Consider the following 13,307-nt stretch of genomic DNA (forward strand, 5'->3'; position numbering starts at 1 on the left):
GTTGTGAGTTCGAGACCAGCCTGGGCTACAAAGTGAGCTCAAGGCCAGCCTGAACTGCATAGCGAGACCCTGTCTCAAAAAGACCAAAAAAAAAAGTAATTGAATAAGCAAAGAGCAGGAGACCAGTCTGTAGGCAGAACTTCCAAGTGGTAAGTGCTCGATGTTGTGATTTAGTTCTCTCTGGAACCCATGAGTTCTTAAAATATGGCTAGAGAAGAAGACAACTAAGCTGAAGAAATCCATTCTCTTTAGTGATAGCATGGCCTTTTGCATACCTTAGAAAGATTATCAAGCACCTTCCTGGCTTTGTGCTATTCCACAGTACTACGTGGGATCTACTAATGGGCTGGTAAACAGCTCCTGTCCTATTAATACTGCTATATGAACCAAATTAATTTGAAGAATTAATAGGAAAGAAAGTATTTCTCACCCAGGGTAATGTTTTTCAGGCATGTGTTTGTTACACATCTGTTGAACAAAGTTGTAGACCTTCTGTAGGAAAGAACACGTTTTACTTTAGTTTCACTTGCTATTCAACAGTAAGCAACTGAATGAATAAGTAAAACTCAGGTCACAGATTTACCTTAAGAGGAGATAACGTGCCGCAGTTGGTGTCAGTGTTGTTGGAAGCATCGCCTAGCTGCGGAGGAAACGCCTGTTTATTGCCTCCGTTCGGTAGGTTCCGTCCTAGTGTTGGGGCCTGTGTGTTCTTTTTAGTCCCTGCACCACCGCCTGAAACGGTAACAAACAGTGTGGAGGCAGCCTGAATTTGCCACAATAATTTCCGCATAATATACTTGAAAGCTGCCCTTGAATTGTCAGTTTTACTTTTTGTTTTTCTAAGTTTTAAAGTTAACTGTTGGTTTCCATATCACTTACTAAATAAAGTTCCGTTTTGACTGGAGAAGTAAGTACCTACATTTTTTTTCTATAACTGTACCTCATATACTGCTCTAAAATAGGCCACTTAGAGTTTTTCCTGTCGCTTTCAACAAGACCATTGTATTCAAGCTATTTTAGTTCTTCGAAACAGTATGAGCAAAGTGAGTGTCAAAACCTGGATTCTTTTGTTGGCTGGGCCTTAGCTAGTGCTGCAGTCTTGAATAAATCACTTTAATTTCCTCATCTGTAAAAAGATAGGATTGAATTGGATGATTCCATAAGTCTGTCCTTACATCTGTAAGGAATGTTTCTACATGTATTGGTGGGCCTACTATAATAAGAATTAACTATTAACCTATTAAATTTTACTATGATTCAGTTCAACTTTTTTTCTCTCAGTACTGCAGATTGAATTTAGAGGCTCCCCCATGCTGGGCAACTGTTCTAACACTGAGCTCCATCCACAGCCTTTTTAACTGCATTCTGAGACAGGAGCTTGCTAAATTGTCTGAGATGACCTTAAACTTGGAATCCTCCTGCCTCAGCATCTGGCGGAGCTTCAATTGCAAGCATGTGCCACCACACCCAGCTTTTTGTTTTTCTAAATGATTTTAAAGTTAATGGTTTTTACAAGAGTAAAAGCTACTTTAAAATTTTTCCATAATTCTCCAGTAATGTGTTTGTAATAATGGAAAATCTGAAAAATACAGAACAAATAAAGTTTAAAGCTCACTAGAGATCATTATTGGTAAAATGAACTGGATAATCTAAGGAAAATGAGTAATTTCCTAAATTCTACCAAACATACAGTCTACCAAAACTGAGTCATGAAAAAGTAGAAAGCATGATAGATCAATATGAGTAAAAATATTGACTCAATAATCAAAAACCTCCCAAAAGAAAAGCACAAGACCAGCTGCTGCTAATTCTACCAACCATTTAAAGAACTAACGCAGACCTTCTTAAACTAGTCTTTTAAAGAAATGAAGAGGAAGGAACACTCTCAGACTCACTTTGCAAGACCAGCATATTTTATAATGTCTTACTGTAACACTTGGAAATTTTAAAAGTAGTGTAAATACGTAATAGTTCATCAGAGAATAAATACTGTCAGGATACAGTAAATGTCCTTGGTAGTTACCTACCTTCCAGGTCCTAACTCCAACTTTAATATAAATTGGAGTCAGTGGATATAATTCAGTTTAAATTTATATAAATGAATAACACTTCAATGAATAACTGTCAGAGTGAGCATGATATGGTGCATACCTGTAATCCCAGCACCCTCCTGGGATGAGGAGGGAAGAGGAGGCTGAGACAGGAAGATCACCTTGAGTCTGAGGCCAGCCTGGGCTACATAAACAAGTTCAAGGCCAGTCTTCACTACCTAGCAAGACTCTGTCTCAAAAAAAAAAAAAAACAGTTAACTTGGGTATCTTAGAATTTGAAATGTTACTCTCACTAATAATACTAATGTTAAAAGCCTTAGAAACTCTTGACAAATACAGCTGAGCTACTGCCACTGTCGGGATATGCTGCAGCTGTTGCAGACCTAGCTCCCCAAAAATGAATGATAATTTGAGCCAAAATGACAAGGTTTTTTGTTTTTGTTTGTTTTGTCTTTTTGAGGGAGTGTCTCACTATGCAGTGCAGGCTAGCCTTGAACTCACTTTGTAGCCCAGCCTGGCCTCAAACTCGTAAGGATCCTCCTGCTTCAGCCTCCCAATTGCTAGGATCACAGGCATACACCACCACGCCCATCTTTTTTCCCATTTTAAAATAACCTAGACATTTCCTAACTTTACAGATAAAACTGCAGGTCAGACACTTACTGCATTTTTGGACTCCTGACTTCCCATGCAGTGCATTTTCACTACTTCCTGTGGGCGTACCTTTCCAACAGGCGCCCCAGGGCCGGGCGCTGCGCCTGTCTGTGGCCTGTAAGGAGCCCGACTGCACAGCAGGAGGTGAGCAGTGGCCCAGCCAGCAGAGCTGATGTTTCCTGCTGCTCCCTCACGGCACACTACTGAGCCCGCCTCCTGGCAGGTCAGCAGCAGCGGTAGATAGAAAGGAGCAAGAGCCCTGCTTGAGCTGTGCGTGAGGGATGCGGGTTGCTCACCCTCCGTGAGAATGCTACCCCCAAACTGTCACCCAAGCCCTCCAGCCCGGCACACACTCCCCCGCCCCACCCTGGCAAGCCAGTGCCTGGTGCCAGAAGGTGCGGGACTGCTGCTTTAAAGGGGCGAGCACTGTCACTCTTCCTCCTTATAATGTGGTTTATTTTGATTATTTCAGTAATAAAGGTTCAGGCCAGTATATGTGAAAAAGAAAATAATTGCAAATGCTTGAATAGTTTGTGCCAAATAAATGTAATATTTAATATTTTTCAACATTTTTACCGATTATTTCAAGAAAAGTTAACCTGTTGTGAATATCAGCATAAATCAGTGAATAGATTCATGCTAATGAAAACTGTTGGGCAGGATGCATTTAGCTTAGGAAATAAAATGAATGCATAAGATCTTACCACAGTTTTGCAGTAGTGCTAAGAATTATGAAGTGCATTTGGGTGTTAATTGTCCGGATTATTTGGACACAGAGTCATGGTATGAATGATAGGGAATTTTAGATGGCTGCGTTGCTGAAGAAATTCAGTGTTGTTTGCCAGTAAAATTTTAAGTGCCCAGGACAATGACATTTCAAGGAGACTTTAGTCACAATTGAACAGAAAAGTAGAATTAGAAAAATTTTGTTTTAAATTGTGTAATCCCACATAACATCTGTGAGATAATAAATTGGAAAAATCTTTTATTAAACCCTACTTTGAACTGCTGATAACAACAGAGGACATATAATCACTATTTTGCCAACAGTTGCTAAAAAGAGCAACACTTTTTGGCTAGAAATCTGGGCTATTTGCTCTAATGGTGAAAGATTATTTTTCTGTTTTATTTTTTAACTTATTCAATCAGTAGGCAATAAAGTGTTATTTAGCGCATACAATGCATGAAATAGTATATATTCATGTATAAATAAAACTCAAATACTGCACATTAAATGAATCCCAAAGTATACTCCTGGGATCTTGATAAGTAGGAATCTGATACAGATGAACTGAAGTAACAGAAAAAGAGATGAGAGAGGGGTAGAAGAGAGGATGGAGGTCTGGGAAATGTAGATTATCTGTCTGCATTGTAGTGTGAGTGGCCGTGGAGGGAGAGAACAGAAGGACTACCTAGACCTTGATATGAATAGTATAAATTGAAATGATAGGGGAAGCTAAACAAATACACATCCACATAAACATATATACACACACACACACACACACACACACATACAGTCCACCAACCAAATGTATACACACTTCAGGAAGAGAAAAACTTGTATAAATATTTTAATGCTAAGTTTATTGAGTCTCCATGAGATTAATACAAGATACCTTTAGCCTCTGCCGTTACAGGAGGTGCTCAGAGTGGTGGCCGTAAGCTTCCAGATGCTTTTTAGTACAGCCAGCTGCTGCCTGGGTAACCGTGGTCATTGAGATTGCTGCACATGGGCTGGGGATTTAGCTCAGCGGCAAAAGCGCCTGCCTGGCAAGCGCAAGGTCGTGAGTTCGGTTCCCGGTACCGGAGAAAAACCAAAAAAAAAAAAAAAAAAAAAAGAGATTGCTGCACATGCATTTTCAGTTTCTTCTCTAGGAACCAGTGGTGTAGTGAGTTTTCTGTGATTTATGCCATCCTCTAGGGTCCCCCATACGAGGGTAATACTGTTGGGAAAACGTACTGTTTTTCTTTTCCTGAAGTGTGTATACATTATTTTGGCGGACTCTGTATATTAATGTATCCTTCGGAGTCTAATATGGTAGCTGTTCTCTCAAGAGCAGGGTTTATATCCTTGTTTTTAATGGAAAGTCTTTTTTTAAGCATTATGTCTGTCTTTTACATTTTTTAAGGTTACAGTTCTGGTCATCACATTCAAAGATGATTATAGTTAACTATAATGACAAATTTGAAAATTTTTAAGAGTAAAGAAAAATTAGAGCACTTCCATTACTAATCCCTCTGTTTTCCTTGACAGATTCTAGGGTGGCTATTTTATGTTTTTGCTGGTTAGAGTTTGACTTTTTTTCTTGATTTATGTGGGATTCTTTTATAAATAAAAGAACATTTATCACACATTGTTCTCACTACGTTGTTGTGCCCTTTTTTATGAAATACACCATTGAACATCAGGCTTTTCATTTTTATATAGTTCTGTTTCTTTTATTTCTAAGCTTAGAAAGTACTGAGCATTTTAAGAGCACCTCTAACTGAATGTGTATAAAACATTGAGCTCATAATCTACCTGATTAATCTTTTATTAATCCCTGACTAATCTCTTATTCATTTCTATTATGAAAAGTTCTACCATCCTTGTAGTTCTGCAACCCAGCAAGTTTAGGAGTTACTGACTCCCCGTCCCTTTCCTCCTGCGGCTAATCCAGCACCCACTCTTGTCCATTTTACCCCTAAGTATAAGGTAGAGGCTGTCCGGTCTCCACCTCTACCACCAGAAATCCACGTCAAGCTACCATTATCTTTCGTCCTTGTTAAAATACTTACTCTTTTAGCTGCTCATGGTGGTGCAAGCGAGGCTGGGGCAGGAGGATTGCCAGCAGTTTGAAGCCAGCCTGGGCTGTAGCCAGCCTGAACTCCAGAGGGAGACCCTATCTCTAGGGAAAAAAAATTAAATTCCCTCTTACCTAGTCTCCCCACTTGACTTTGCCCTCCTCTCCAGACACAAACTTAATCTGGTTAATTTCAGCTCATTATGGTGAAGGCAAAACCCAAAACCCTTTCTTGGACCTAGGACTGTTTACGTGCATCTGCAGCCTCGGTTCAGTTCCTGTTCAGTTGCTGTCTGCAGTCACTCCGGAGTCCTCTCAGCTCACTTCGCTTCCATCAGCCGAAGAGGCTCTGCACCTAGCCTTTCTTTTCCCTGTCACACCTCCCTCCTCCTGTTAGCGCTTTTCGCTGCAATGCATTTAGCTTACCTAGGGAAGCCTTCTCTGAGTGAGCAGTGTCCGCCACTCCCATGGGACCGTGTTCTTGTCCTTCGCGGCATAGGGTCACTGCTGCAACTCTGATATGTGCTTGGCCACTGGCACTTGGAGGTGGTCAAGGGAGATCTGATTGAATGCATAAGGGACATAGTGACTGTTACTTACGCTAAATTTTCAAATCAAGCTTTCAGTGAAACTAGACTGTTAATTTTGGATAATGTAACATCAAAAAATGGCTTTTTCTATTTGTGTAAATCTTTTAATCACTTTGTGTATTACACACTTCATGTATAAGTCACCCTTCTATGGTATAAATGGAGTCTGTAGCTGGTGCCCATCTTTTGCAGCACGGAGACGGCATCTAGCTGGTGGTTGTTGCCATTGAGTAGGCTGTATTTTTATCTAGTCATAAGAGTGTTTGCCTACTTTGCTTAGAATTTTACTGTTAGAAAACTATGTTTTATAGCTGACATCATCAAAAATTAAAAGATGTAGCCTGGTGTGGTCATGCACGCCTGTAATCCCAGCACTGGGGAGGCTGCGGCAGAAGGATCATTGCAAGTTCGAGACCAGCCTGGGCGACAAAGTGAGCTCAAGGCCAGCCTGAACTGCCTAGCGAGACCTTGTCTCAAAAAGACAAAAATAAATAAATTAAAAGATGTTTACATAATTTTTTGCCTCCATTGATGATTAACTTTTTTATCATAAAACTGGGGAAGATTCTCTTTAGATTTTAGTCAGAGTATTCCTTATGAGGCGGGGGCCACTTCTGGGAGTCCTAGCCTTTGACCATTTGACACATTTCCCAGTTTCAGAAAATCTTATAGTGAACATCTGTATAAAACTTAGAGCTTATACAGTTCTTCCTAGGCCATTTTGTTACTGAGACCTAATTCCTGTAAGAAGGGTTTATTTCATACTGATGAAGAACTGAGTCCCAGGCACGTTGAGAGACTTGGATAGTCATTAAAATATGAGATCTGAACTAGTCTTGACATGCAGGTCCTTATTCTTTCAAACTCATGCTATTTCTCCGGTACTGTGTTGCTTTGTACGGTGTGCATACAACAATCTGAAAGTACTTAACTGGATTCCAAGGAGTTACAAGTAAAAATGTTTCTAGACTATCACTTTTGCATATTTTTATCTTATTTATATTTTTAGGTATTATTCATTTAGAAAATCATTTTAAATAATCTTTCTTGTAGGAACCTCCAGAAATTTAGCCTTTTTGGAGACATAAGTGTTCTACAACAGCAAGGAAGTTTGTCAAATACATACCTCAGCAAGGTGGATCCTGATGGCAAAAAAATTAAACAGTAAGTTATATAGTTAGTAGATAGGGCTTATTTTAATAGTAATTCTAGCTTTTTTCTGTAAAATTACGATATAAGCAGAAGAGTAATGATTTTGTTTTCTAAAAGAACACACATCATAATAATGATGAAATACAGTAATCAGTATATGCCATTCCATGTCCTAAATCTTGAAGAAAATCAGAATAGCTTGCTGGATAATTATTGCTCCCTAAAACTGTTAATGTGTATTTGCTTTTCCTATAACATAAGTTGTATGTTAACAGTCTTTTCCACCATGTTGGTATAAAATACTGTTTTCCTTAGAGAAGCAACATTTTTATGTTTAATATTTCTATATGATTAACATTGCATATTTTCATTGTTTTAATGGTGTTTATTATGGATTACTAGAAATTAACTAATGAGGGAAAATGTATCTCAGCATTACATGCCATTTATCACCTATTTCAAATATCATTGTTTAAAAAATGAGAGCTAACTGTTCGTGAGATCATTGTGCTTTGTTTTCCTTATAGAATTCAGCAGCTGTTTGAAGAAATACTGAGTAATAGTAGGCAGCTGAAATGGCTGTCCTGTGGGTTTATGCTGGAAATAGTGACCCCGACATCACTGTCATCTCTCTCTAACTCCATTGCCAACACCATGGAGCACCTGAGTTTACTGGACAACAATATTCCTGGCAACAGCACTCTTATCACTGCAGTCGAACTGGAGCGATTTGTGAATCTGCGCTCACTTGCTCTGGACTTCTGTGACTTTACAGCTGAGATGGCAAGAGTCTTAACCGATAGCAACCATGTGCCTTTGCAGCGACTGTCCCTCCTGGTCCACAATGTTTCTGTGATGCACAAGTCTCTGGACAACATGCCGAACGATGAGCATTGGAAAGCCCTGTCTCGGAAGAGCACCAGTCTCCGCGTCTACATAATGGCATTTGATATCAAGAGTGAAGACATGCTGAAGATCCTGAAACCCAGCATACCACTGGAGAGGATTCACTTTGACAGCTACGTCACTTGTGTTTCAGGGGCTATTGTGGATCTCATATCCAGGCAGTACGACAAGTTCCTCACTCACTTTATATTGATGAATGATGTGATTGACACGTCTGGCTTTCCAGATCTTAGTGACAACAGAAACGAAGATCCACTGGTCTTGTTAGCATGGAAGTGCACAAAGCTCGCTCTCCTAGCAATTCACGGTGCGTAATTTTGTTCACTATAATTTGCTATTAGCATTACACATGAAATAGTTTACGCCCATAAAAAGATGGCACTGACATCTCACAAGTTGATACGCACACTCTTACGCTTTTTAAGTTTGTAAACTACATCACTTAGAAATTGAAAGTCATACCTCAACCTGCAAGGATTCTGCTCCAACTTCCCTCTTCATCTTCTTTCATGTGCTTCTTCACACACACACACACACACACACACAAACCATTTGAAAGTAATTCAGCTAAGGAAACATATACATACGTATAGTATTATTTTCTGTAATCATAAGACCCCCCCAAAAAAGCATTAACACAGAAGGAAAGGAAAATATTTGTGTTCACTGCCTCATCTTTTAGGTTCTAGATAGTGTGTTTGTGTGTGTGTGTGTGTGTGTGTGAGAGAGAGAGAGAGAGAGAGAGAGAGAGTGAGTTTCACTGGCTGGAACTCCCTTTGTAGCTCACTTTCAGGCTGTTTTGATCTCACTTTGTAGCCCAGGCTGGCCTCGAACTCACAGTGATACTCCTGTTATATTTAATGGGAAGCCTCAGCCTCCCAACTGTTGGGATTGCAGGCATGAGCCACCATGCCTGTCCAGTTGTAGACATTAATGTGTTAGTTTGTATGTTTTTTTAAAAAATTACTCCATAGTTATGTTTATTTCTTAGTGGGGCCATTCATCTTAACATGAATTATTCTTGTTTGAATAAAGTTGCTGTTCTCACAAACTGCAAGAACATTTTACTTTTTCTGATACTTTTATGGAGAAAAAAATCTGTAAGAATGTCTTAAATTCTCTTTATTAGCTCTGTATCATTATTTTTGAAACTTCTAGCCTACTTACGTGTGGGAGTGAATGTGTATTGCTTTTCATGTTTTGCTTTATAATTTAGCCAGACATCAGAGGTAGTATCAAAACATAGATCAATACTGAAAGTATAAACAAAATTAAGTGTTAAGTAAAATGGTGATTTTAAAAAATGACACATTACTTAAAAATTCATTTAAATCAGTGGTTTTTGTGGGGTTTTTTGAGACAGGGTGTCACTGTACAGCCCAGGCTGGGCTTGAACTCATCATGAACCTCCTGCCTCAGCCTCGCAAGTGCTGGGATAGACATGTGCTACCACACCTGGCTCTTAAATCAGTCTTTTTTCCCCCTCTTCTAAAAGGTTTATTTTTATGCTAAATATATGTATTAAATCAGTCTTTTAAAATCCTTTTTTTTTACTTCTAAGAAATAACATGTTGCCAGGCATGTTTGAATCTTCTCCAGAAGCACTGAATGAGGGAGAGACTGACTTAGCAAAGACACGAGTGTAAGGAGCTAACCGAGTCTTCTGCTTGTTCCTAAGGTTACACAGTGTGGGCGCACAACCTCATCGCCATTGCTCGTCTTCGTGGCTCTGACCTGAAAGTGCTTGAAGTCACTGAGGAAAGCATTGATTTTGACCAGGGTGAACTGGCTGACCAGGACGTGGACCCCGTGCACAACCTCATTGAGCAGGTATCCCTGGGCCTGGGCCAGCCTTGGCATGCAGTCATGGACATCGAATCACTCAGTGTCTTCACTGAACCAAATCGTCATTTTTACAGAGAGATGCAAACCTTCAGCGAAGACGTTTAGCTTTTTTTAAATGTACAATTCCTGTGGTTACATATGCAAGTAGGGTCCCATTATTTTTTTTCAGTAGTGTGAATTAATCCCTTTGTGCCGTGTTTAATCAGTATTAGCTTTATAGAATGATATATGTATATTCTACTTCTTGATCAAAGAACGTAGTCGGGTATTGGTTTAGAAGTTCAAAGTGACACTGTATAGGGCTTTCACGGTTAATGAAATCCTTACCAGACCTTAAGGACATACAACCGAAGACTGTCTGAGGTTGCTGGCTAACTTTGTTTTTCACTGAGTTACTCTGCCTTTTTGATATTTTTATTCTTTGTGTGTCAGAGTTCAGAGCTCAGGAGCCAAAATATTTTTATACGTATGTATATATATATATATATCCATAGCCTGGTGGATTTGTATGCAATGCACTGCATCTATGTATTCCAGCAGCATTTCAGTAATTTGATTTGAAATGGAAGAGAGAAAGATACTATGGTCCCAAATGGTTATATGTAACGGGAAGCCAACTAACTTTCATTACCTATATAGTAGTTGATAGCACCAATTACCATGGTGGATTTCATATAGTACTAGGGTAGAACATTGCTTAATCCGTTTTTTAATGCATTTACATAAATATGAATACTCAAATTGTTGGATTTTTTTTAACTACATCTGACATAACTTTATTCATCCATTACATTACACATTGTTAGCTTTCCAGCCCAGATTCCAAGTAGTGGAGGAAGAAAGAAACTATTCCAGGGTAAAACCTCCTGAACAAAATCAAAGTAGAGTTGTAAACACACATGCTTAAAAACATTAGTCGTGAAATCCCTTGCAACGAGTCACTGGATTTTTCTCTGTCAGCACGCGTGTCAGCTGCCAAAGAATAGATTTAAATGAAGTGCCCACATGCTGGCAGGGGCCGGCCCATTCTGGCCAGCCAGATACTGCTAGATTGTAATATTTAAGGTCGAATTTCGACCTGTGGTACACAGCTGTGCTGTGGCTCAGTCAGCAACCTCAACTCTGAAAAAACAAAAAAAAGAAAAAAAAAACATGCACCTGTTTCACTGTGAATAGTGAATGTAAAGGAAAGAAAGGAAAAACCGAAAGCTTGTTCTATCATCGGTATGAGCTGCTATTATACATGAAGAACATTCCATGAAGTATGTTTTAAAACCTTGTTATATCTGAGAGGCTTTAAAAGCCAGTTTAACTGTTTCAGGGCAACCGCGGTACAGACGTGGTCTCTGTGAGACTTCCACCTGACCCCAGTTTTAAGTGGTACGAATGTTGTGCATTTAACGTTAAAGGACAGTCTGCAATAATAAAGTAAGTAGCCAACGTGGGTGCCCAGCAGTGCTGAGACCTGGCTGCTCTATTGTAAGCTTTGGAAACACAATTTATGCAACAGATGTCCAGATATGATTCTATTTATGGAAAAAGTTTATATGTTTTACAAATGGTTTTACCATCTTATATTAAATGACCTTCTGACAGGTGTGCACTGTTTTGTCTCCAGTGAGCACATACCATGCGGATTTTATATGTACATCAGTAGTGTGAATCCACTGGCACAGTGTGTGTAAATGCCAGATGTGGTGAGATTTTATCTTGTATATGTAATCAGATAAAATAACTCCTGACAGAAACTGTAAGGAAACCAGCTGAATGTTTGACCTGATGACTGATGTTGTATGGTTTATGTTAAATGTATATTCTTTTAATCAATGAATAAAGCATTAAAAAGTGATCATTGTAATATATTTTATTGTATATGAAGCATGAAAACTTTTAGAGTTAAATAAACTGCAGTAACCCTTCTATTGTCTATAATCATGTTAGCTGCTGTTGTATTGTAGTGCAGCAAATCTTTAACGTAGGAATACACCGTTAGGTTGAACAGTTTCAAAGGTTTTAAGTTTTTAATTCACTTCAACGAAAGACAAGCTAAAAAGCAGACACGACCAGTTGGCACAAAATTCTAGAGTATTATGCATTCAAAATACTTTATTGCTACCATAAACATTTATAGACAACAGGGGCTTATTTTTTAAAATTCCTGTACTATATGCAGAAATACTTAGATTTGCTCATATTAAATACTTCATAAATCTTTTTATTTTGGTTTGATATTGTGATTTCTATTCTTGGTTGTTAAAACAGCTGTCAAGAAAATGTCTTCTTTTCCGTCTTCTATCTTCCCTTCTTTAATCCTTCCAGACTTTGCACTCTTCCAGGCACTGCCTCATCTTGGGATAGTTTAGTATTCAAAAAGAATTGTTTTTAACACATACCAATTCCTTGTTTCTTAGACGTATCCAACACCTTTGAATGAGTCCGCATGCTTGTGTATTTAAAATGTACCCAAAATGTGTGAAAAAGAGGTCTGCTATATGTGTAGCGCGTGCGTGAGGGCTGCTGTAGTAAAGCACTGAACTCACAGGTTTGCCGTCTCCAGTGCTAGCTCTGCGTGAGCGCAGAGCCTTCCCTTCTTCGAGCTTGTTTCTTCATCTCTAAAAGTGCACTTGGTTATCTGACTCAGTCTTCAACTGAAAGTCTCTACTGTTCTTAGCCCAACCACTCATAGACAAAAGATCATCTTTGAACAAAGGTTTTAAATAGTCTGACCATAGTTAATTAAACTGTAGGAAACGTACACATCTAAAATTACCTTCCAGTTTCCCCCACCGCCCCAGAATAAACAAGCTGGGGAGCTGGTAGGGCGAGGCTTCAGAGGAACGCTGTGTAGCAGTTGAACACAGATAGCGTACCGAAACTAGCTTGCTTGTGCTTTATAACATCCATCAGAGCAGTTTCTATGAAGCTGGACACATGTCAGAATGCTGAGTGACGCGAGAGCAGGTGTCAGTAATTCCCAAGGACCGCATCATAATGTCTAAAGCAGTGTTTCCTAAACCTCATGTCCTGACACACAGAAAATACTGTGTGGGATACTCATAAACTACAAGAAGTTGGAACCCAAAATGTCATGTTATACAATTGAGGAAAAAATAAAATATAGAGGATTTGAGGCAGAAAACAATTCATATAGAACTTTCAAGTATAATTTTGTCAAATGTTTTGATAGACACTCTAAATTTTAATACTGTCTCAAGGAGAAATATCCAACAAATAGGTAATAAATGTATTTTCCAGCCATTCAAAATACTTACTAGTGCTGGGCATGGTGGCGCACACCTTTATTCCCAGCACTTGGGAGGCTG

General features: G+C 39.0%; 1 protein-coding gene across 1 annotated transcript in view; it reads left to right on the top strand.

Annotated features, from left to right (window-relative positions):
• The window catches only part of Fbxo33 (F-box protein 33), a 22,950-nt gene extending 11,117 nt beyond the window's left edge, over positions 1-11,833 (top strand). The window contains exons 3-5 of the mRNA XM_005376882.2: positions 7,135-7,245; positions 7,761-8,446; positions 9,818-11,833. Of these exons, the coding sequence (XP_005376939.1) occupies positions 7,135-7,245; positions 7,761-8,446; positions 9,818-10,089 (1,069 nt within the window). The 3' untranslated portion in view covers positions 10,090-11,833. The remainder of the gene's footprint in view (positions 1-7,134; positions 7,246-7,760; positions 8,447-9,817) is intronic.
• The last annotated feature ends 1,474 nt before the right edge of the window (positions 11,834-13,307 follow it).

This window comes from Chinchilla lanigera, unplaced genomic scaffold (assembly GCF_000276665.1).
Source record: "Chinchilla lanigera isolate Chin_1 unplaced genomic scaffold, ChiLan1.0 scaffold00008, whole genome shotgun sequence".
In the NCBI taxonomy this organism is placed as follows: Eukaryota; Metazoa; Chordata; class Mammalia; order Rodentia; family Chinchillidae; genus Chinchilla; species Chinchilla lanigera.